This window comes from Mastacembelus armatus, chromosome 17 (assembly GCF_900324485.2).
Source record: "Mastacembelus armatus chromosome 17, fMasArm1.2, whole genome shotgun sequence".
Classification (NCBI taxonomy): Eukaryota; Metazoa; Chordata; class Actinopteri; order Synbranchiformes; family Mastacembelidae; genus Mastacembelus; species Mastacembelus armatus.
In genome coordinates, this window is record NC_046649.1 from 7126813 (window position 1) to 7152631 (window position 25819).

Sequence of the window (25819 nt, forward strand, 5' to 3'; positions counted from 1 at the left end):
CCTGATTTTAATTTTTTTATTAAATTCCATTCCTATATTATTTACCATCTTGCCACGCTTGGGATTTAACCCTCTGTGAAAATCACAACAGCAATGCTGGGAGCAACAGCTTTAGATCAAAAATATACAGACATGAGTAACATCAGCAACGTTTGCTTAAAGAGCATATTATTTGCACTGCTAAGAGGAATCTGCACTCAAAGAATTCATTACAACTATTTATCATTGTTTCAAATGACTGAACTACCAATTAATAAACCTTAAAGTATATATTTATGTTACAGTTCATGCCACTGCCTTTATGCACATATAAAAATAGAAATCATTTGCTCCTAAAAATTGAAATTCAAGACCAAAATTCCAGCTCAGTTCAAGAAGATACTAAAAGGTCACTTTATAGCATCATATGTATATGTGTTTTATATATATATATATATATATATATATATATACACACACGTAGGTGAGCATTCCACACAGCAGCACTACAGCTGTCAGCACTAAAGTTAATGTACTTCACAATCTATACCAACAGGAAAGCAGTTTATATTTTTTGAACTCATAATTAAACCTGTTTAACACAAATGTCAGAAACTAATGCAAAACTTAAAATAACCTTGTAAGTAAAACCCATTGTGCAGAGCCGCCACAGTGAAATACTGACACATCTCAGTCTCAGTGGAGCGAAAACAAAATCAGACAAATTTTGCTGTGTTGACTGTGTTACAATGCATACTGAAATGATTACAAACTGTATAATAAAGTGCAACACATTAAAACATTCGCATTAAAAAAAACAACAAAAAAAAAAACAATTCTCTACTTAACCATTATTGTCAAAAAATGACCTTAAAAACATCTTGATTTTGGGATTCAGAGCCCATCAGAGAATGTGATTCAGTTGTCATTAACGGCAAGAAATAATTATCAAGAATGGCTGGGACTGTTTTCAGTCATGAATATAAATGACATTTAGTTTTTTCAGAGGTTGGAATTGTTTTGTTTTTGGGTCTACTAATATGACATGAAGTGAGGAAAAGCAGAAGATGTGGTCACACGAGAGAGAAACTGGGAATACAACACCTGGGCACTGATTTTAAACCTCCACATTTCACTAAATACGTACACATTTTCACATTGCTGCCTCAAATCACATTATCACATTCCTCCAGGAGGCTACTGCATCCAGGCAAGAAACTGTTCCAATATGTGACTGCTTAAAAATAGCTAGACAATTCATTTTTGTGTATGAATTAAACAGATAACATATGTTAATTAGTAATGTTTAGAGACTCATTTATTTGTAGACAGACCCAAAGAAGCTGTTTCCCCATTTCCAGTTTTTATGCTAAACTAAGCTAAGCAACTCCTGACTCTGCCTTTGTATGTACCTAATCTAACTTGCACAAGAAAATGAAAGAACATATTGATAAATAGTGGCATAACTCCATTGGACTGGAAATCTGTGAAGCAAATTTTAATCCAAATATAAAATTATTATGTATATGTGTTGACTTACAGTGAATCAAATAGGACACTGTGGGTCAAGAGTCAACACAAACTGCCATCATGCTATCAGCTTAACAGAGCAGCACAACACTCAGCAATGCACCTCCACAGTGAGCTAAGACCACTCTCCACATCAGGGCCTGAAGTTACAGGTACAGTAAAGTCTTTAGCTTCACATTTATGAAAAACAATTCTGGCAGGTACACTTTTATGCCCTCAACACACTACTGTAAAACAAACCCCTCAATTCTGAAAGTCACAGTAACCGATGGGCTAAATTTCTGAGAAAATTTTAAAGTACTGATACATGGAGGTGTTAAAAGTAATAAAACTTAAAAAGCCTCCACTGAAGAACACACAGCACAGAGTGCCTCAAGAAGGGAATTCAATAATATAATCACATCATCAAGCTGATTTACAGGAGAAGCAGCATCTGGTGGCAAGGAGAGGAAACAGCAGCACACGTCAGTTCCTGCTCCTGTCCTCACAGACACTAACAGACCCACATCTGATCACTGCCAAAGGCTGAGGAAATGTTTCCGCTAGTTATGTGACCCTGAAAAGACATGAAATTTAAGTGTGAACAAGAACCATGAGTGTATTTACACTGGAGAGAAGTGAATCTGTTGTGACCAAGGTGGGAAACCCTTCATACATGCCTCATCAACGCAACCACAGTGGGCTGAAGCTGCACTGGTGTGTAACATTTGTAGCACTTTAAATAATGTGAACAAACCTAAGTATATACACTGCTGAAGAGAATGATTTGTGTCATGGTAAGTAAGCTTTCTGTTTATATTACAACTGCAAACATGCAGTGGGTTAGCAGTTATTTAAGAAAAATGTTTCCTTGCTCAGATGTGGCAAAAAATATAAAATAATCCCTTATGGTGTAATCAGGTTATCTGTGCTTTGGCTTCACAATGAAAAATGATCAGTCTACATAACCAAGTGGAGGTAACACATTTGAGAAATGTGGATGTTCAACAGGCACAGAGTCTAATGAAAGACACTGCATTATGGGAAACGAAAGAGCCAATATTTTGGCTGCCAGGGAGTACAACTCAGTGCATTTATTATATTTACCTTGATGTTCACCATTGCTTAATTAAAAACTCACAAAAGAGCACAATCGTAAAATCACTGCTGTCATCTTGACAACATGTCAAAAAGAGATTCATTACAACTGGACTGAATGAGTGTACCAGGTAACTGCAAAAAGAGAAAACCGTTTGAGTATTTGAGTTAAAAAAAAAAAAAAAAAAAAAATTCCCCTCTTCTACACACAAAGACACACACAAACGCTGTGGGCTGTGTCCAGATTGTCTAAAATCTCATTTTCTTTTTCCACATCTTTAGTTCAAAGTAATCCACACTGGATTATCTAATGCTGAGCAATATTGACCTTTATGCAAATATCTGCGGATACAGTTCAGTGAGAGCCAATCACCATCATCTTCATTCCAACAGAACCCAAAGTGCAGAGTTGTTTACTAGTCCACTCCAGTACATGAAGGACTTTTACACTAAACACAGGGAACCCATATTTCTGTGGACACTCAGTTTTCTACAACATATCTTTAACAAATTCCTGGGACATAAAAAAAAAAAAAAAAAAAAAATTAAGAATGTCATGTGAGAGCAAAACAACAGAACAACTGTCCAATCAGAGCAGATAAGAGAAATTACATGCTCCTCACAGCACATCCCCAGTACTACAGAGTCACTGAGGGCCTGATACAGCCAACTACTTTGTTTCCATATGTGCGACTGTACCTCAAGATTCAAGAAATGTAACACTAAAAATCAATCAACACATCTAACAAAAACATCTTAGCAGAAATACAATCACACTGCTACATCATGTTTGTCCCTCCTTATCACTGACAACCTGAATCTGATGAAAGGTGTCTTTTGAGACAAATGCAGAATGACAACAGAACCATAGGGGTCCCTGCTAATGTAGTCCAAATATCTTCTCTGCAGCTCTGAGAATGTCCCATTAAGAAACTCTCAGCATGAGCTATATCATTTTGCACAACAATCATTAAAAGGGAAGCACAGGCTGTGGTAAAATCTATGCTCTACTGCAACAACTTCAGCTCAAACCTCCTTATAATAATGCAAATGAAACTTATGATGTCAGCTGTGTTGAAGAAAAAAAAGACACATTAGACAGGATGGACAGTCAACAGGTTTTTGATTCTCCTTGGTTTCTATCATGCTGACAGTTTTTATGGGTTGGCTAACAACCTTTGGCAGAAAGTAAAATTTCTGTCAGTAGTGAGTTCTGAGACCATTTTGCCTTCACTCTTCATCTTTGTCTCCCAAACCTGTGATTGCAGTAGATGTTGGTTAATAAGAAGACTAGAATGCAAGCAAAAGTTCAGAGACTGAAGTTGACAGCCAAGCAGCAATGAAATGAAGAGGGTTCATCACCACAGGAGCTGATGGCAGCTCCATTGATCCTACAGCAGTATGAGGTCTATGAGGAGGTGCTGTAGGATGAGGTGGACGGGCTCCTGCCTGTCTTACGTTCATAGTTCACAAGTCGCTGTCCAACCAGGTATCTGGAAGAGACACAGCAGAGTTGTTTAGAGATCACTTTTAAGGTTAAAAATGTACATAACTGTGTGTTTTATGGAGAACTTTCTTACTAATTTATATGTCGTCATATTGACAGCAGCAGCTATCTGTATTATGCCAGTTAAAGGTTAATTAAACTATATCACTAATGAAAAGAGATTCAAATTAAATTTCCTTACGCCGGCCTTTTAATGACACATTTTATAGCCTAAAGCAGCTACTATACAACAATACATGCTGTAAGTCAACATCAACAGAGGTTTTAGCCACACCAATAATATCAAAGCAGCTACCCCTGGAAATCCTCTGGATGTTGACCATTTGAACAAATCAATAAAAGCCTCATTCAAAATAGATTTATTTCTCTAAGGGAGGGGAGGTAATTTTAACATTATTTGCTTTAGCAACTCCCATCTGGAATATGAATATGAGTATTTTACACCCACCCCAGCAATAATAGCAGCTGCAATTACCTACAGTTTTTTAGTGAACTTGGTTTGCTAATCTGCTAGATGGAAACTTGGTTACACCAACATTTGAACCTATAGGACAACAGAAGTCAATAGAAAGGCAAGACCCTGTAAAAGTTGATCAAGTGTGCTGTTGTGGTGTCATCTACAGGTTTCCTCTTGAACCCTGTGTTGTTTTGGGCCGTTATTTGTCTACATCATAGCAGACCAACATCATCATGTATGCTGCTATACAGTTTGCTATATATACTGCTGTATTATCAGTTCCGATTTGTCACATACACATGGACATACAGACAATCACAGAAAAACTTCATACTGAAGAAAAAACAAGGTCACGCTTGTCCTTCTCTATGTTTTTCCCCACAAACAATGTCATGGAATTTCAATGGTTAAAATGGCGCCTGGAACAAAGGCATTGGTGCTTAAGACTACTCTATGGCAATACTGAATTTTAGTCTAAATTGTTTCTAAATGTATTTTCCAGAATATTTACTGCATCAAAACATCTAATGAAACTTTGATCTACAATAAACAGTACTGTAAAAAGATTTTATCCATAGTTCCCCACTCTCAGCTTCTTGCTTTATATTATCAGTAGCATCCCTTTATCATCCCTAAATACTGTTGATGGCTTATTCAAATACTGATTGTATTTTTACAAACAGTAAGCTAAATAGTCATCTGACAAACAGGTAGAACCTTTCTTCCTTCCAATTTGTGGTCATTAGATATCCTGATCACTGGCTCACATTTCTCAGGACCAACAGGAGCAAAGTACAAACTGCTCGTTTGCCCTCTATGTATAAATTTACGCTAAAAGAAATGTAGTGCTGTACTGACTTGTCATTTTTGATGTGCTCATATAAACGTTTGAACTGTCGTATCTGGAAGGACAGAATGGCCAACAGTATGACCACCATCAGTAGAAATGGATAGATCCTCCTCTCCACCAGCATCTGCATCTCTGGCTGTACACCTGCCAGGGAGGAAGGCAGAAGTGGCAGAAAGAAAGCGAAGACAGACTGACTTAGAACAAAGTGAATCAAAGACAAAAACAAAACAGTTTTCCCAAGTGAAAAATATTGGTTCATATTTATAGTTTTAGCACATAAAGTGTGTTAAATATTTTACGAAGTATATTTGTGCTTGCATTATAACACAGTAAAAGTACATTTTTGGTAAGTCTCAAGCATATTCCAAAAAAATTTCACACTATATTTAAATGATATCGTTAATCTGTAGTTTAGCATGTTTTTTAAAAGTGCACTTTAAACCTATTTTATTTTAAGTTCCATATATTTTTTATTTTTTCCAAAATATGTTAGTTTTTTTTTGTTTAGTTTAAACCGGGACTAGTTTAAACTGTGTAATTCTTGTGTTCCTGGGTGTGGTAAAGTGTACTGTATTGTGATCTAATTCTCTTTTCTATTGAAGGTTTGAGATCGAATTCCTGGGGGTGGGCCAAAGGACATAGAATAAACCATTCACAGAAACAAAAGATATGATATAAGCAAAGCGACAGTGAGACCAGTTTCAACCAATAACCCTAGCATTAATCCAACATGGTATGTGGTAGAGTTCAGATGCTAGTGGCAAGGCAAGGCAAGTTTATTTAGCACAATTTATACACAGGAATTTAAAGTGCTTTACAGAAATAAAAGACAAGTTAAAAGTACATAGGCAAAAATTAAAATAAGAAACAACACGTAGGAAATTGACTTCAAGTAACATTAAAGGAGAATCGGTGAAGATAAAACACTTTCATTTGTCATATGCAGAGCTAAAAAGAAAAGTTTTTAGTTTGGACTTAAACTTTGCCAGAGATGAGGCTTGTCTAACATCATCAGGAAGACTATTCCAGATTTTAGCTGCATGAAACTGAAACGCTGCTCCTCCCTGTTTAGTCCTGACTCTGGACACAAGTAGAAGGCCTGGCTCTGATGTTCTCAGAGTTTGAGATGGTTCATATGACACCAACATGTCAGAGACATGCAGTGCTGTTAGTCTATTATCTGAGCGACAGGAAGCCAGTGCAGAGATCTGAGAACAGGAGTAATCTGGCTGGTTCTAGTCAGGACCCAGCGTTCTGAATGTACTGCAGCTGCATTACAGCTTGTTTTTAGAGTCCTGTGAGCAGGCTGTTACAGTAATCTAACCTGGTGGAGATAAATGTATGAATGAGTCTCACCAAGTCTGGTTTAGACATGATCCCTTTGATTCTGACAGTGTTTTGAGGTGGTAAAATACTGATTATGTAAACAATTTAATATGGCTGTTAAAATTTCAAGTCTTAGTCCATGGGGAGAGTGGGGAGATGTGTTTCTGGGCCACTGGAATGCATCACTGGGGCTCCATAGGGGACTGTTCTTGCTCCTTTTCCATTCACGGTCTACACATCGGACTTTAGGTATAACTCAGAGTCTTGCCACATTCAGAAGGATTCTGATGTTACAGCTGTTGTGGCATGTGTGTGCGGTGGTCAGGAGGGGGAGTACAGGAACCTAGTGGAAGCCTTCACTGACTGGAGCAAAAAGAAATATCTTCTCCTGAACACCACCAACACTAGGGAGCTGGTGGTTGATTTTAGGAGAGCAAAAGCACCATGCCAGTCAGTCTGTATTGATGGACAGGAGATAGAGACTGTGCAGGCCTTCCAGTACCTATGAGTGGCTCTGGATGAAAAACTGGAGTGGTCTGTCAATGTGGATGCAGTGTACAGGAAAGGGCTTCTTCTTCAGACGGCTCAGTTCCTACAATGTCTGCAGTGACATGCTATGTATCACACTGTTATGGGAAGTAACACTGTTTTATACTGTTGTATGTTGGGGGAGTGGCATTACAGACAGGAACTGTAAGAGACTGGACAAACTGGTGAAAAAGCTCAGTTCTGTGCTAGGCATCGGGCTGGACCCTCTAAGAACTGTGGTGGAGCAGCAGATATAGAGGAAGCTCCTTGCTATAATGGACAATAATAAACACCAGCTCCATGACATCCTGACTAAACAGAATTCAGCTGCAGTGGGGGGCTCATCTCATTGTGCTGTAGAACAAAGATTGAGAAGATCCTTTGTCCCCACAGCCATTACACTTTTTAACATTAACTGTTGATATTGTAAATAGTGAAATTTCTGTGTAAGCTGTTGGACAATCTGAATTTCCTCCATGGGGGATGAATAAAGCATCTATCCATCTACCTATCTATGATTACCCCTAGACTTCTAAACTGATTTTTAGATTTTAGAGAAAGAGACTCGAGGTGACTGCTGACACTTTCTCTTTGTTTCTGTGGACCAAAGATGATTACTTCAGGCTTGTCTCTCTTTATTTGGAGCAAGTTGTTTTGCATCCACACAGTGATCTGTTCAACGCAAAGGAAATATGTAAAGATTAAACAAAAGATGTCCCAAGATGGACTTGGGGGACCCCACATGTCAAGGCCATTTGGTCTGAGACAGTTACCAATTTCAATAAAGTACATCCTGTCTTCAAGATAGGACTTAAATCATTTAAGGGCAGTACCAGAGATGCCTATCCAGTCCTCTAACCTTTGTAACATGATCACATGGTCCACTGTGTCAAAAGCAGTACTCATATCCAACAGACAGAGACGCTGCCAGTGTCGGTAGAGCCCGACCGATATGTCATTTTGGTATTGAATATTCTGCAGATACGTCGCCAATATTAACTTTTTTTTTTTTTTTTTTTACAGAACATATAATGCAGGTAAAATACTTGAAATGGTGTAATTACTTAATTTGTCCAGCAGAGCACGCTCCATTGTTTGCTACTGACGACCAGCCAACTCTTTCACTTCAGTAAGGAGGTCTCTTGTTCAGGCAGAAGCAGACCAGCAGCACTGTTTAGTGCACTAATGTTTTGGATAATAAAGTTTATTGTTAAAATGTTATACACCCTGTCTCCATTATATTTGTCACATCATTATAAATGTTTGATTACCACATTTGAGTTATTGCTAAAAATGCCTTTATGTATGTATGTGTATATATATATACAGTGGGTACGGAAAGTATTCAGACCCCTTTAAATTTTTCACTCTTTGTGTCATTGCAGCCATTTGCCAAAATCAAAAAAGTTCATTTTATTTCTCATTAATGTACACTCAGCACCCCATCTTGACAGAAAAAAACAGAAATGTAGAAATTTTTGCAAATTTATTAAAAAAGAAAAACTGAAATATCACATGGTCATAAGTATTCAGACCCTGTGCTCAGTATTGAGTAGAAGCACCCTTTTGAGCTAGTACAGCCATGAGTCTTCTTGGGAATGGTGCAACAAGTTTTTCACACCTGGATTTGGGGATCCTCTGCCATTCTTCCTTGCAGATCCTCTCCAGTTCTGTCAGGTTGGATGGTGAACGTTGGTGGACAGCCATTTTCAGGTCTCTCCAGAGATGCTCAATTGGGTTTAGGTCAGGGCTCTGACTGGGCCAGTCAAGAACGGTCACAGAGTTGTTCTGAAGCCACTCCTTTGTTATTTTAGCTGTGTGCTTAGGGTCATTGTCCTGTTGAAAGGTGAACCTTCGGCCCAGTCTGAGGTCCTGAGCACTCTGGAAGAGGTTTTCTTCCAGGATATCTCTGTACTTGGCCGCATTCATCTTTCCTTCAATTGCAACCAGTCGTCCTGTCCCTGCAGCTGAAAAACACCCCCACAACATGATGCTCCCACCACCATGTTTCACTGTAGGGATTGTATTGGGCAGGTGATGAGCAGTGCCTGGTTTTCTCCACACATACCGCTTAGAATTAACGCCAAAAAGTTCAATCTTGGTCTCATCAGACCAGAGAATCTTATTTCTCAGTCTGGGAGTCCTTCATGTGTTTTTTGGCAAACTCTGTGCAGGCTTTCATGTGTCTTGCACTGAGGAGAGGCTTCCGTCGGGCCACTCTGCCATAAAGCCCTGACTGGTGGAGGGCTGCAGTGATAGTTGACTTTGTGGAACTTTCTCCCATCTCCCTACTGCATCTCTGGAGCTCAGCCACAGTGATCTTTGGGTTCTTCTTTACCTCTCTCACCAAGGCTCTTCTCCCACGATTATTCAGTTTGGCTGGATGGCCAGGTCTAGGAAGAGTTCTGGTCGTCCCAAACTTTTTCCATTTGAGGATTATGGAGGCCACCGGGCTCTTAGGAACCTTGAGTGCTGCAGAAATTCTTTTGTAACCTTGGCCAGATCTGGCCTTGCCACAATTCTGTCTCTGAGCTCCTTGGGCAGTTCCTTCGACCTCATGATTCTCATTTGCTCTGACATGCACTGTGAGCTGTAAGGTCTTATATAGACAGGTGTGTGCCTTTCCTAATCAAGTCCAATCAGTTTAATTAAACACAGCTGGACTCCAATGAAGGCGCAGAACCATCCCAAGAAGGATCAGAAGAAATGGACAGCATGTGAGTTAAATATGAGTGTCACTGCAAAGGGTCTGAATACTTATGACCATGTGATATTTCAGTTTTTCTTTTTTAATAAATTTGCAAAAATTTCTACATTTCTGTTTTTTTCTGTCAAGATGGGGTGCTGAGTGTACATTAATGAGAAATAAAATTTACTTTTTTGATTTTGGCAAATGGCTGCAATGACACAAAGAGTGAAAAATTTAAAGGGGTCTGAATACTTTCCGTGGCCACTGTGTGTGTGTGTGTGTGTATATATATATATATATATATATATATATATATATATATATATATATATATATATATATATATATATCGGTATTCTATATACATTACCAATCAAAAGTTTGGACACTGAAAACGCCATTGCCTGTGCAAGTGTATCCAAACTTTTGACTGGTACTGTACTATAATATACACATAAATAATATTGGCAGATATATCGATATTGGATTTTTTTTTTTACTTCATAATATTGGTATCGGCATCTGCCTCAAAAAACCCATATCGGTCAGGTTCTAGTTCAGACAAATGTCATTTGTTATCATGATGAGTGTAGTCTCAGCGCTGTGATGGGGCCTAAAACCTGACTGAAAATCGTCAAAGCAGTTGTTTAGTAGGAGAAAGTTAGTAAGTTGTTTGGTAAACAACTTTTCCAAGGACCAAGGACCTAAAAACGGCAGGTTTGATATAGGCCGATAGTTGTTCAATACTGTGGCATCAAAACTGTACTTCTTTAGGAGAGGCTTGATGCAATTTTCAAGGCCCTTCAAGTCTGTGGCATCCCCGTTCCATCCAAATTTTCAAGTCTGTTCCAGACTGTAATGAGTCATGAACTAAATGAGTGAGTTGTGGTAACAAACTGCTTAGAGATGATTTTAGAAGTCAGGTGGGTAAAACAACAAGGCAGCAGGTGGATGAACTCAGACTGGAGATGGTCTGTTCAAATATTTTGTTATTGACAGGTGTCACTGACAGGACATCATTTTCGTTCATCCTTCCGGCACTCCCTTTTCTGTGCCCTGACCGAGTCATCATTTCTCCATGGCACCTTTTGCCTGTTCCTGATCACTTTATTTTTAACAGGCGCAATCACATCCACAGTCACATCCACAACATTTAGAACACATGAAGTATATGAATTCAACAAATCTTAAACATGAGAAAAAGTGGTATTTTCAAACATAATCACCTCCATAAATAGTGTCATGGTGTTATCATTTATGTGTCTTTTCTGAGAAAATGTAGGTCCAGTTGCATCTTTGGGAATTATGGACAAATCAAAAAAGACACAAAAATGAGCAGACAAAGCAACATCAATGACATATGAAATGTTAACACCCTTAGTGATGACCAGGTCCAGAGTGTGACCTCTGGCATGGGTCGGCTCAATAATTTTTTTGACTGGTGTGTTTTATACTTTGTGTAGGAGTTAAAATTATTTTAAATGATTTTAGGTCTCTTAAAAGTGCACTTGTATTTTTAAGTAAGAGAATTTTATAACATGCTAACAGTAAGTAGTGCTTTTAGTACAACATATTTTGAATGTAATCTAAGCAAAGTATAGACATTTCAGACTGTGTTTTGAGAATACATTCAGAGGGTATTGTTGGTATATTTATTAGACACACCATGATTCTTATAGTGTACTTAGACATTCTATTTTATATTTTCCAGGAATATTATTTCAATATAATTTTATGTTTTAATGCAATATGTTCAACTTGGTTTCAAACATCATTCTATTGTATTACATGCAAAGTTAAAATGAGTTTGGCTCAAAGCGTATTAGTAATGCACTATAAGTTAAATGTCAGTATATTTTTTTGCATTTGCAACAAGTATACATGAAATGCTTTAAGTATATTTTAACAGTAGTGTAATGTTTTTATGTATATGTTTTTAATGTACTAAAACAGATTTATAGTGCAGCGTCCAGTGTATTAAGTGCAACTTAAGTGGTTTCATTTTAACAAAACTTCAAGTATAGTGAAATTTAACATTTAAAAGGTATACTCAGACTTTTAGAAATATACAAAAATATTTTTTTCACTTAAGGTTTCTTTGGCTTGCAAAATGGCTAAAATGCTAATTTCAACAAAGGCTTGAAAACCTTAACTTAGATTGCCCTAATGTACATTACAAACACATGCTAAAAGTTCAATTTCTGTCTTGGTACACTTCATATAAAAGGAACTGACCCTATTTCCAAATTAGTAAGGGTCTGTCTATCCTGCGGCCTGATGACATATGAAAAAACGAGGAGAGGTCCTCTTTTCCTCCACTGCCTTCAAATTGATGTTTGTTAATGTATATTAAATGCTGGAAAATCCCAAAACCAGAACCATAACTGTACATAGCTTACCAAGCAGTGGTGTAATGCCTTTGGAGATAGTGTACGGCACACAGAGTGACAGCAGCAGGACACAGATGACTGGGGCAGCCAGCCTTCGCACAATGAAATGGAGGTCGATGTTTCGGATTCCATTAGCATACACCTACAGCAGAAACAGGGTTGATGCTGATGTTATTTTACTTCTTTAATACCAGCCCAATTCTTTTTGTCCTTAATAGGGAAATACCAAAAAAAACTGGATCAGCTCTTAAAATATACAATATAAAGTTTTTAAACAGCATAGCATGAATACAATGTGTACAATATGTTCCGCAGTGCTTGGCTCACATAAAGAGATACATTCAGAGAAATAGTCATTTGTACAATATATTTAGATGGCAGAGAAGCTTTGAAGCTAGATAGGTGTGTGACTGACCTGCTCAATGACAGTTTTGAGCCACCACTGAGGGCCCATCAGTGTGATGGCAGCAATGATTTTAGCATGGAGGACACCCAATGCCCAATCCTGCAACACAGATAACTGAATTGTCTTTTCTGACAGGTATGTACAGATAATATATATATATTTTATTTTATTTTTTTACAGTAGGTCAAAACAATCAAGTGGTATCTATGATGTTATCACTCATATAAATGCAAACCCCATGGTCCTACCTGCCAGGGATAGAACAGTGGTGTTTGGTCCAGTGGGACTCTGAGAGGTGCAACAACAACCAGCTCAAAGAGCAGACCCAGTAACAGAGGAATCACACCCGCTAACAGGAGAGCCACCACAACGGTCTTTATGATCTGTTTTCAACAACACATCACATCACAACAGTTTGCTACAAAATACAAGAGAAGCTTTGCTGGGAGCCACTGGCTAAAAGACATTCACATTACCATGAGTGTCCACTCATGGACTTTGAGCATGATGACAGTCCGTCCCTGTGGCATCCAGGACAACAGCACTGTTGCAGCTCGAATGGAGAGCCAACAGACATACAGACCACTGGCTGCTGTGTACAGCTCATGCACCATGGCAGTGCCCATCCAGAAGGACATCAGCCAGCGACCCACACACACTGGGATAGGAGGAAGAGTATGACAGATGTAAATTGAGATGGGGAAAGTGAACAGTAAAATGCAGAGAAGGCTTGCCTGTGGCAACAAATTACCTGGCAGCGTAAGGCAGATTAGACTAGCCAGTAACAGCGTCACGCACATGAAGACAATGAGCAGAATGATCTAAACAAGCACACAGACACCAAACACAAATTATCAACCGAGAAAGGAAATGTTATTAGAACAGGATATTTGAATATATAATATGAGGAGCCATATCAGAACCATGTCACTCACCTTGAGGGGGAAGTTTACAGGCCGGTGGTATGGCTGAAAGCCCACAGGACCACCCTGCTGCAGAATGGCTTGATGAGCAGCATGAAGCCCCTCTCCAAGGCCCGGGATCCGATTGTTATTATGGCGACCTGGAGGGTTGTTGTTTGGTTGGTTATCATCTTCTTCATGGTCTCCCAGCAGGTATGAGTGAAGGTCACTGTGGGGAGACCAATGTGTAGTCTTAATACAATAAAGTAAGTGACAAAATGAAAAGTGACAGAAATCTTTTGTCACATCACTAGTCATTTTTCTGTGGCCAAAGCTTTTTCACTATTTAAGACATATGAAGATTGTATTAAAAAGCATTTAATCAGAAGTTATCTTTACACTATTGTACAATTTTACATTTGAAATTGAAGTGTGTGTGGGTGCCTACAGCATATATCCAGCTGTAAAAGTCCAGGCATGGACGAGCCGTTTAAGCCACTGTCGAGTGTGACCCTGCTCCAATAGCGCTGGCAGAACAACCTGTAGCAAAAGCAGCTCCAAAGACAGCTCACTTACCGGGGCATCGCTGCAAGCGAAAGGAAACACACATTTTGACAAAATTCACATTCTGTAGAAAATTGTTTACCTGAAATGCCTAACATTAAACATTAGTTTTTAAGTATATTCACATGTACCTGTAAAGCATGACATTGTAGGGAAGGAAAGTTGGGAACAGCAACTTGATGATTCTAATAGGAAGCCAAAGCATCAGTAGAACTATGGACCCAAACACCACCTGGAAATATACAGACACACAGGCAAACACAATCTTAAATTTCATTAACATATGTCTTTACAGAATTATATTTTCCGTTACTTTGCATAAGCACAGATTGAAAAGTTTTTACAGACTATTTCTTTCATGGAAAGCCATTCCAGTAAAAAACGTTCATGGTAAATATGCACAGTAACTCGGATACAGTTTCTGAAAAAAGCGGCATTGTATAAATTTAATTAATTTCTACTGTGGTGGAAGCAGAACTCTCAAATATGAATATTTCAAAACTTAAGCAAATGAAAAAAGAATAATCTGCATGGGTAGATTACAGTATACCAAAAAGGCATTTGGGTTGGGTGCAGACCCTTTAAGGCAAAATTTCCTTCTGCCATTTATATGTACATCCTTCTACTCAGATTTTTTTTTTTTATCATTCATGATGTTTTTAATCTCTCAACCAATCTCTATCTTAAGGAAATATGCATTTTACATCTATACAAAATTATTTGCACAGATCTAGAGTGTTGTTACATAACAGAAAGTTAGGTTTCATAGAAAATAGAGGAGGAAGTCTGACTGACCACAGAAAGAATAAACCGCCGGAGATGTCTGTAGATGGGCAAGTGGATCATCTCTTGGACTGGGTTGAAGTCTGGATCATTCAGGTTTCTTAGGAACCACAGCACACCTGGTCGGAGTACCTATATACAAACACGTCTTAACTTAGATATTTAGAATATTAGAAATGGCTGTTTAAGTCCCCCCCCCCGGAGTATCAGTGACTGACTGAAGTCCCCGACTTTACCTCTCTGAGCAGAAGGATGAAAGAGGCAAAATAGAAGACGTAGACCATGCCAACCAGCCAGTGAAGAAACATGGTGGTACCAGGAGCTGAGTCAAAACTTTGTTCTCTGTCTTTCAAAGTGGCATCAAACATCTCCTGCAATTAACAAAGGAGCTGGCTCAGTTCAGAGAACAAAACATTTTTAGAGATTTTTCTTTTGTGAAATTAAATGCTCATCAAGTGCTTGGACCAAATTTGTATATACTGTATCACTGCGATTGCAATAAGTCTGACTGGTTAGTGATCAAGCATCCCTGTGTGACTGTACCAACACGATTTACTGAGTTTACATTTAACTTACCAATGAACAAATATCGAGCCACCAACCACAAATCAGTGGGAACAAGCCTATCTCCATGACAACAAGCAGGGAGACCTGTGAAATAGAAATAGAAATCCAATTTAGTTTTACAATTTATTCCAGTAATCATAGTTTTAATCTTTCAACTGAAAATATTTGGAAACATTAACATTTCGATAAAAACAAAACCAAAGTGGATTTATGTAAGCATTCTAGTTACATCTCTAGTTTACCTTGACAACAATGTAGCAGACTCCCAGGAGACGTCTAGACCGCTGGAATTTTACTAAAGAAGCCATAGCCTAAAGGAAGCAGAGTTAAGGACAACTGCAAAATAAGACAAGGCATACCCAGTCATATTTTAAGTATCAAAAGCTAATAATTCTAATATATAAACAAAGTTTTTGGATTCAAAAAGGGTCACTCACCTGACTGAGCATTACTAGACAACTAACATTTTTCTTAAAAAGAGGTGGACTTGATTTGGAAAATCAACATTTTAAAGTGATTTTTAAATAAAGGTGTGCACAAAGCACACCAAAAACAAACAAAAATCACTTTGATACAATTTCAACCAGTTGAAACACAACCATAATATCCCATTAGATGTATGAGAATTATTGTAGGTCATTTCCCTCACAAAAGGTAATTGGATCAATAAAGAGGATACATGGCAGACTATAAGAGCTCCTGCCAGAAGGATGTAGCCCAGTATGGTGGTAATGAGGCCATCAAAGTGTGAAGCTTTGATCTGCAACCAGACAGATCATTATCAAGTAAATGCCATCACCTTAAAAGAAACCCAAAAGAAAGACATTCAAAGTGTCTAATTATGCATTGCTGTGCACTCACATAGTCTTCAAATCCCAGTCCAACCACTGAGAAATGGCCAATGTGATACGGGCAAAAAGCTAAGGAGAAATACACAGGTTAAGTTAAAACCAATAGTTTACTGGAATGTGTGAGAAGGCACACAGGACTCACTTATGCTGATTGTATAAACAGAGTAAACTCATCATACTATAATACCCTAAAGTTTCAGAATTTCTCAAAGATCACTGTGTGTACATTATCACTACATTGCGGATTTAACTTACCAAAGACGAGGATAAAGAGCGTGTTCAGAGACACCACCCAGAAGACATGTTCCTAAAAGAGACACACATCACTCTGCTCTGTTGAAGTTACACAACTTATATTTACAGTTGCAATGAATACTGTATACTCTCAAACCCCAGCCCTACCAACATTATTCTATGGATTCTATGAGCTCAACAAAAAGCAAATACAGAAAGCTCAACAAAAAGCAAAAACAGAAAGGTAAAGCCCATTATGAGTAACTGCACAGGTATCTGCATCCAGGGCAACTTGCCGGTTTTATATCTCAGCTAGTTCATTTTATTAGCAGTTATTGTTGATGAATCACACATACTTCAGTCGCACATTGTGTCTCATGTGCTCATCATTTGGTTCATCCAGCCTGTTCATTTTTCTAGTTAAGTTTGGAGAGGAGTCCACCAGGACAACAATGTTGAGAGCCACAATCTCGTGGGATCACTCTCGCCCATGGGCACATCTAGAGTGGATTATGTAAATCTAACATCAGCAGGTTCCAGTCTCTACATCATAAGCTTTCTTCCTCAGTCACCATACAAGAGCAGTAACCACATAAACACGACCACCTTCCTGACACATTATTTTTGGGACTGTCCTGTTAGTTTTCTGACTCTGCCTCCACCTTTCATGTTCCATTTGATTTATCTTATTCCTGTCTCAGTAAATATGGTCAACAATAAGGGTGTAATTATTGATTGATGCATCGATCAAATAACCACTGATCCAATGTAACTAATGAACAACATAATTGTCACTTTGTTGTTGTAGATGTCAGTTTTAAAATGTGCCTTCATTTTGACATGTTCATGTCAGTCAGTAACATCCATACCCATTTCCATTGAAATGCATATCCATTTCTAATTCAACAAGCCCCAGGCGATGCAGCAACCTAATACACCCCGACACGTGAGCAGTGGAGAAGCGCTACTGAAACAGTGTTTCCCCTAAAATTAAATTGATGTAGTGGCATACCCCACCAATGGAAACTCCTGCTCCCAGAAAAAGAAGGGCACAATGTGTATGAATTTTGCATTTTACTGTCCTGCGCCATGACCGCTATTCTCTCATGCTTTTAAAAGGCAAAGGCAAAGATCAAGTTTAATTGACAGTAATCCTAAGCTGGAGTTTTGTGTTCAGTGCAACATCAAAGGCTTTGATTCACATCTTACATGAACAAGCATCAAGTGCAGAAGGAAATTGAGGCTAAAATATCAACATATTTGACATTTAATGCATATGACACACAAGGATACATGGCATTGAGCCTTTAGCTAAGAAAAGCACATGGATTAATGTTCTCAGTGAAAAACAAGTCATGGTTATGGAAGTGAAACACACACAACACTAATAATCAAATTTCCTATATATGCTGCAATGTGGAATTTTTACAGCTTTTTTTTTTAATGTGAGAATGTAAAGCCTTTCTATAGCAAAGGTCAAAATTTATGTTGAATTTGAAGGTCATCATTTGTACATAAATAGCATTTTTAGTAAATAGAAGAGTGCAATAAAAGCTTAAAATGTTGGTTGCATTTGTACATTTTTTTAAAAAATGATTGCGTCAAACAGGCATGTACGCTAATATAATTTCATGAGATTGCAGGCCTCTGAGGCAAAATCATACTGGGTATACTTCAATCAGCAAATGTCAAAATCACTGGCTGGGGGAATTAATGAAAGACTGTTTCACAATTAAACTTCTGATTTACACCAGACAATAAGAGTGAAATTCTTGGAAATATCGTCATAATATTCCTATGAGAATTCCAACACTGCTCTTAGTCTGCTGATTTTCAAAAATAAATCAAAGTGAAAGTCAGCTATATTCACACCAGTGTGTGCAGACGAATAAGTCAGCCAGCAAGTTACCCTGGATATAGATCTTCAGGTACACTCAAAAGTGTGTGTTAAAGTAGAAAGAGTGTGTGAACACTTACCAAGAAAACTAGTGAGCCATCCAACCCCAGCATCTGGGATATAAACAGAAAGCTGTGTCATAAAGATCCCTCAGAATACATGAACTTGAGCATGGAAATACTACTAGTTGTCTTATAACAACTACAAATACAACTACTACTTTGGCTGAATAAATAGAGAGAAAACTATAAAAAGACAAGAACATGAAAGAGATAATACAAAGAATGGATATAACTGTACATCACTATAAACTGGGTAGATAATCTGAAGATAGATGTATATCAACATGCAGGATTATGCATGGATATAAACAACTTCAGATACAAATAAATACAAACATATGTATAACACATATCGTCAAAAATGCTCCCGACACTGAGGAGTCATTGCACAGGGTAATAGGAGTAGGATGGAGAGACTTCTTGTAGCTGCTTTTGTCACAGTGGAGTTGAAGATGTCTTCTAATGAAAGTGCTCTGCTGTTTGACCAGTAGGTTGAGGAGGAGATTTGAGTTATTCTCCAAAATGTTCCACCTCCTCCCCACAACCAACTCTAAAGGTTCCAGAGAAGTCCCCCAGCACAGAGCCAGTCTCAGTGGCTGTGCTCCATTAGATATGAGCAAAGAATAAACCCTGGCTACAACAGATAGATACATTTACACATTAGATTTGTGTATGTGTTTCTTTGTGGCATCTGATTGGGGTCAATATGTCTGTTTCAAAATCATATGTTCCTGAATGGACAGACAACACAGATGTACTTGGGACAGGGATGTGAAAAATAATTTTGATACTGTACTTTATAACTGACATTTAAATGTTCACGTTATGCTGTGACACCAAGATAATGCTGCAAACCTAGTCTGAATGGATAGCTAAATCAGAGATAAAAACATGCTTATGAATTTACCCAGCTTCATGTAAGCATGGTATAAGACACTGGTTTTAATGCAGAGGTGGGAGAGTTTTCATACCAGTTCACATATCCTTCATGTTGTTTTGCTAGAAGCTTTATCCTGTAAGTATCTTTGCCCTGGCTTAGCGTTCATAGAGGTCCCTGTCCCCATTCTCTGAAAGCTGCTCTTCTTTTTTAGCTCCTCCCGCAGGTCACTGATGAGCCATGGCTTGCTTTTTGGGAAACATCACACTGACTTGGTGGGAACAGTAACCTCCACACAGGAGTTTCTTTACTCTTGTGCAGTCTGTCATGAAGTTGATATCATCCTCATGAGTGTACATTTCCAGCTGTGGCTTCAAAACAAACCTGCAGAGTTTCACTGGCTTCCTGTGACCACCTTCCTAGCTATAGTTCTTGTAGTCACAGGCTGCTGGATGATGTGTGTGTAGTCAGGACTGAGAAGCACCGGGCTGTGGTGAGTTCTGATGAGGGGCAAGAACAGTGGAAGTGTAGGCATGTTTCATATTTTTATATAGTAAATCCAATGTTGTATTTTCTCCTGTGAGGCAGTCGACAAACTGATAAAAATTTGGCAGTGTTGCAGAAAGGATAGAGTGAATTTCCTTGAAATGACTCCAAAAGCAATTTGATGTTCAGTTCGTAGAGTCACACGATACATCAGCAGCAGCTTTATTTTTATCAGAATAAAAATGACACAATGGTGCATGTGAATTCTCTAGGCAGTTAATATGGGCGTAGACTCAAGGTTAACAGTTCAATGTTCGGGATACAAAGACACTATAACAACATGTCCAAGATTACACCATCTGTTATGCTTTCTTCTTACCACTGCCTACAGTCTTTGTTGGCCAACACAGTCTGAAAGCTGGTGATGATGCACTTTCAGTTTGGGATATGTTTCCGCAATCATGTCTCAATAAAGCAGATTATACTGCATTCCCGATATTCCTCATGATTGCCCACTTTATTATTCTCAGACCTCACATATGCCATAAAGACAGAAGGAAAAAAAAGGTTTACACTTTCTCCTCCTTTCTTACCGTTTGACTACCACTACATTGGCACCAAATTCAAAATAAAAATACATAGAAGAAGAAAGGTATTAATCCCACGCAGTAACAGGTAATGATTTTCCTGAAAATGGCTGTACCTGAATCTAGAGTGTTGCTTAAGCAAACTACAGCAAAATGGACATTTTCTGTGAACCCAAATACATTTGCCAACTGCTATCCTTCTTATGCTTATAAGCTTGTCAAGCATTATGTCCTAGCTGTAACATACCACAATCAATCAATAAATAAATAAATAAATAGCTTCCAACCCTTTCCCAGGTCAGCTCCTCCGCTGCACGGTCCCACTCCAGGGCATTCCAGTTCAAATCTTCTACAAGAAGAATTGAAAACAATAAGGATCCCATACAATGTATCTTACAGAAAAATGAGAACACTAATCTTCACGGCATTCTTTTTGTCCATCATCAAGTACAAAGACAAAATTTCCAAGAGAAAACTTGCAGTCATAATATAATTAGGCTGAAAATATAACAGTATAACTTGCATAAAGTGTCATTATAGTTTCTCAACTTTCAACAATATTAATATTGCAATATTAACTATATTTTTTCTCCTTGCCCTCACCTTGTCCTCCATTATTGGCATCGGCAGCATCTTCTTCCCTGCCTTCTTCATCCTCCTCCTCCTCTTCTTCATCCCCATCATCATCTTCCTCATCAACTTCAGCCTCATCTCCCTGGTTGCCAGCGTCATGTGGGTTGACAGGAGCCCGCCCATCTGCAACAGGGTCTACAGGGTTCTGGGCTGCTGCAGCATTTCCAGCAGCCTGGGCATTGGCTGCAGCACCACCTGGAACCTGCAGAATGAAGATAAATTTCATATCACCTACAGCAAAGACCACCCAAGTTACATGAGGTAACATCTGAGTTCTTATGCGCTCATAACCACACTTTGGCCATGGACAGCTTGAGTGTAATTGGAGCAGCAACCTTTAAACTGACATAATGGGAAAAAAAATAGCAACAGTCTCGTCACTTGTTACTATATTTCTGACCTAAACTGTTCTAACCACTAATAGCAGACAAGTCACATTATCTCATGAACACTGCTTTACTTGGACAGACAAAACAGGCAAAAACATGTGACCCAACACAGAAAATGGGTAATGTTGAGAAAATTTGTATTCTTTTTTTTTTTTTTATTAAATCCAAAAATTATCCATCATCTATACCCACTTATTCCTTGTGGGAGGAAACTAGAGTACCTGGAGAAAACCCACACAAGCACAGGGAGAACATGCAAACACTACACAGAAAGGCCAAGTTATGAACCTAGGACCTTCTTGCTGTGAGGCAACAGTGCTAAACACTCATCCACCGTGCTGCCCCTCCAAAAATTAAATATTTTTTAAAAGTTTATATGACCAAAAAAATACATAATTTGAACAAACTTTAAAGGAATTAGTTTGGAGTGAGTGCAACCTCAGAGATGAGGTGGGCATGCTGTTTCACCCCCCCCCCCCCGTAGTTGTTTCATGTTACTGACACTGAACAAATTTCGTAATGCACTTCTGCTTGCTGTTATGCCTAGTCTACGTTCTTCATAGGCTAATTTAGACTACAATTAGTATAATCAGCGACATATACACCGAAGTGACTTATATATGTTTTTTTCTGTTCAACAAGGCTGTTTTTGCTAAAATTGATTTATACTTTAGTGTAACTTATAACCCAGAAAAAACGGTATTCTTATAGGGTATAAACACAGGTTTTTATTTAGAGTTTTCATTTACCCTCAGCCTTTTTTTTATGTATACACATACACAAAAAGTAATCTAGTTGATCTTCAGTATAAACTGAGCTCACCTCATTAGCTGGTGCAGGACCATTGGGCTGATTGGGAACCAGAGGGGGTTGATTCTGCTCTAACCACTGAGGGGCGCCGCCATGGACAATCTGCTCTCTAAGCCACACCAGGCTGATGAAGGCACACAATGTGCAAGTGACAACAAAACAACCTTGAAGGCAGTCTGCCAACAAGTTTTGTCTGTGAGAAGAGATGAAATATCAAGAATCAATTTATATGTTTATTATATTTCACTATGATTTCAAAACAAAACTGTCATAAGGAGCTCTTGAATTAATGAATGAATTATAACACAATGTTAGATACAACTGGGTAAAACTAAGACTACATTCACTTTACAGCCCTTGATACTTAATAGTAGTAATATTAAATAGTCAGATCCCAAATTTCAGTGTTTGGCTTGTTCATACTTTCATAAAGAAAGTCAGATGTTAGTTACTTGGGGCACTTCAGCATGTGATGTGACCGTAGCCTGATACAAAATTCTTGCCATAAATTATGCATTCATGAAAGTGATAATACTTATTTTTTGATTATTCTGTTTTAAAGAGGTCTTGACTCAACTGTACAATTATTTTGGTTATACTGGCCTTCACATATATCGCATTATACTGACATATTTGTTACATTATTTTTTCCTGCCCATCTATATCAAGAAGGCTAGGCTAAATAACCAAAATAACTTTGTATAATGCAGTATCGACCAACAGTAGCACAAACTACAGCCTCCAATTATCACAGAGTACAATCTTCATGGAATTCTTGTGACAACTTCAATGTATAAGATATAGAAGACCTACAACATATAGAAGGATAGGCTGACAATGACAGAGAGTAATTCAAACTTACGTTGAAAGCATATCTAATGGGAGGGTAAGGAGAGAACTCACAGAGCCGGTAAATAAACACTTGTAGATACGACCTGTCAGGAAAGCAACAACAAAAAAAAAAAACACTATTCATTAACTGACAAATGGAGTGAAATTAAAGCTAAACAAAAAAACAGATGCACCAAAGTCTGAGGTTTTGTTTGAATGTTACTGAGCATCATTATGAACTAAAAAATTTGGTTACAGTTCAAGTAAAACATTATAATCCTTGAGACACAATATGACTAGAATTTGTGCAAAAAAACATTACACACACACGTGTTTCCACTTGATTAAGTCTTGTGGTTAAAAACAGTTACGTTAAATTGTTGCTGTACACTGAATTATATATTTACATAAACTTTTACACTAAATATCTAAAAGGCCGCAACCTTCATTATCTATAGTTTTTTTCCTAACCATCAAGGAACGTGTACAATATGTGACAGCAACAATACAACTGCTGATGAAATCTTCTTTGGTTTTAGTATTACTATTGAATGACAGAACTTACATGCTGTGAGAGGAACCACACCTAACCAGGCAAAAGCCACTAGTGTGTAGTGAAACCAGTATCTGATGGCTGTTCCAATACTGGTGACCAGCCCGGCAAAGATATCCTGGACTGGCAAGCGAGACGGCATGTCTGGAGAGTAGACTGAAGACAGAACGACCAATGTGGAAATGAGAGAAACTAACAGCCTTATTTATTCACTTTAATTTAATGCATTAATAATGTCACGAACTGATTTACTGAAAAACTTACTTGGTGTAAATGCAAACCGGTGTTTACATAATTCACAGTATTCTTTTCTGCTGTGCTTCAACCACTGGAGTAAGCTGTGAAAACAAACGAAAACCTATTGAGTTTACCTACTTAATTCTACAGAAACTCTGCACTCTGTCCCATAAAATTTCCCCATGCCTGTGCAGTAAAATCATATCTTCAAACCTGAGACATGGCTGTGCAAAAATATTTTCTGTTTGAAATGATTATTGTTAATATTAGTTGCTGGATGTGTAATTACAAATAAAACATATTCCAGTTTTTTTTTTTTTATGTGATCTCTTTGTTATAATCCCAACTATTACCTAACTTCTACTGAGAATTCCTTTCACATGTTGAAATACATTTCTATAACAAAATCCCATCCAATTCAACATCTGTGAAAGAAAATGTATTGAAAATGTAGTCAGATAAGCACTCTAAACTTCTTCGTAAAGATTTTACCAACTTCATTCGTGAACATACCATTCCTGATGAATAAACTTGATGCTGCCAGTGCAAACACAGGGGTGGTAGAGCGGTTTGTCCTGGGTCCCCTCCGACCGACACACTCGGCAGATGTCCGCTGTAGGCACACAATGGCACAACTTGGCACTGTGAATTTCTATCAATTTCAGCAACATAGACAAGTGTGTCTTGAGCAAAACTGGTGACACACACCTTTGTGATAGCATGAATATGTGTGTTTAGTGCACAGAACAGTCATGTAGCGACAGCAGGACAATCTGTGAATTGACGCTAATCCTTGGATTACCTGTGTTACTCGATGACTAAAATAACTAGAGCCTAGGATGCAAAAGCATGCCAATTACCATACCCGGAAATCATATTGAAAACGTGAGCAATAATATAACAACATGAGCTAAAAATACCTGAAAACTGCCACACTGTCCATAACGTTACCCTTTCACACAGCATGAACAGCGTCCAGTGACACAATGCCGGGCTGGTTGTCTGAGGTTTGTTAGCGTTAACGCAACTGCAGTAATAACGACAACTACAAAATGAGTGTTGTCTTATTAAAAGAGATAAGAAACGAGCCTTGTCAACTGGCAGGACAGACTGGAGTGTCAATCTCATATTGGCCAGTTATTGCACCGCACGTAAGCTAATGTTACTATAACGGCTGCAATAAACCTTAGCTTCGGTAACCTTTTCACCAAATAATTAGCTAGGTTACCAATGCCAACGATGCGAAATGGCTGCCCTTTGTGATTTCTACCTCCACAACTCAGTAGTAGTAGTTGTTAAGTTAGTCCATGACAGTATAACAGAAGAAACATCACAGTCACTGTAGCTGAGAGCTAACGGACGTCGGCTAATGCTAACTAGCTAACGCTAATTGGTTAGCGGTTTCTCAAATAGTGAACCCTCCAGAAGTTTAAGAAAAACCGTTGAATCCATCATCGGCACTGACCTGACAGTACTTACAAACGAGTTATCTGAATACGCTACAGACATTATTAACAGCACCGGGTTTACCAGGTACTGCTAAAATTTGCTAGCAAATTTAGCATTAGCTACCTTCCTCAGCGGTGTCCATCTTGACTTGCTGCTAAAGCAGCCCTGCTCCACGGTGGTCCGGCTGGCCAGGCAGTAAAAAAAAAAAAAGCGAAGACCACTATCTGCATGTAAACATTTCCAGCTACTGCTTAGCTCAGGATGCGACCAGTTTTGACGTGACCAGACGTTTCACGATGAAATAAAACATGTTCAGTTCATAGCAGCTGCATCAGCGAGCGGCCAGGACACAACAACATTTGACGGTG

General features: G+C 38.4%; 1 protein-coding gene across 3 annotated transcripts; it reads right to left on the reverse strand.

Moving 5' to 3' along the window:
* On the reverse strand, positions 1 to 25809 carry LOC113133939 (E3 ubiquitin-protein ligase MARCH6-like). Of its 3 annotated transcripts, none has more exons than XM_026313007.1 (26): positions 25575 to 25809; positions 24516 to 24615; positions 24030 to 24103; positions 23778 to 23921; positions 23244 to 23316; positions 22394 to 22574; positions 21153 to 21384; positions 20837 to 20898; positions 18618 to 18650; positions 16662 to 16713; positions 16417 to 16475; positions 16235 to 16315; positions 15798 to 15866; positions 15565 to 15639; positions 15225 to 15359; positions 15001 to 15120; positions 14337 to 14437; positions 14090 to 14227; positions 13675 to 13870; positions 13491 to 13560; positions 13216 to 13397; positions 12988 to 13122; positions 12749 to 12838; positions 12343 to 12475; positions 5409 to 5544; positions 1 to 4079 (listed from the first exon to the last, which is right to left on the reverse strand). In XM_026313007.1, the coding sequence occupies exons 1-26, from the start codon at positions 25591 to 25593 to the stop codon at positions 3995 to 3997; spliced, it is 2775 nt and encodes a 924-aa protein (XP_026168792.1). In that variant the 5' UTR covers positions 25594 to 25809; the 3' UTR covers positions 1 to 3994. The 3 variants fall into 3 exon arrangements, with proteins under 3 accessions (XP_026168792.1, XP_026168790.1, XP_026168791.1); XM_026313005.1 differs by having other exon boundaries at positions 16205 to 16315; XM_026313006.1 differs by lacking the exon at positions 25575 to 25809 and adding an exon at positions 24923 to 25045.
* Positions 25810 to 25819: the final 10 nt, after the last annotated feature.

Bases quoted from the DNA above. Each gene is read 5' to 3' on its own strand.
- LOC113133939 (XM_026313005.1), bottom strand. The intron at 23,317-23,777 runs GTAAGTTCTGTC...CTTTCCTGACAG, and splicing joins TGTGGTTCCTCTCACAGCAT to GTCGTATCTACAAGTGTTTA. The intron at 13,871-14,089 runs GTAGGCACCCAC...GTCTCCCCACAG, and splicing joins TTTACAGCTGGATATATGCT to TGACCTTCACTCATACCTGC.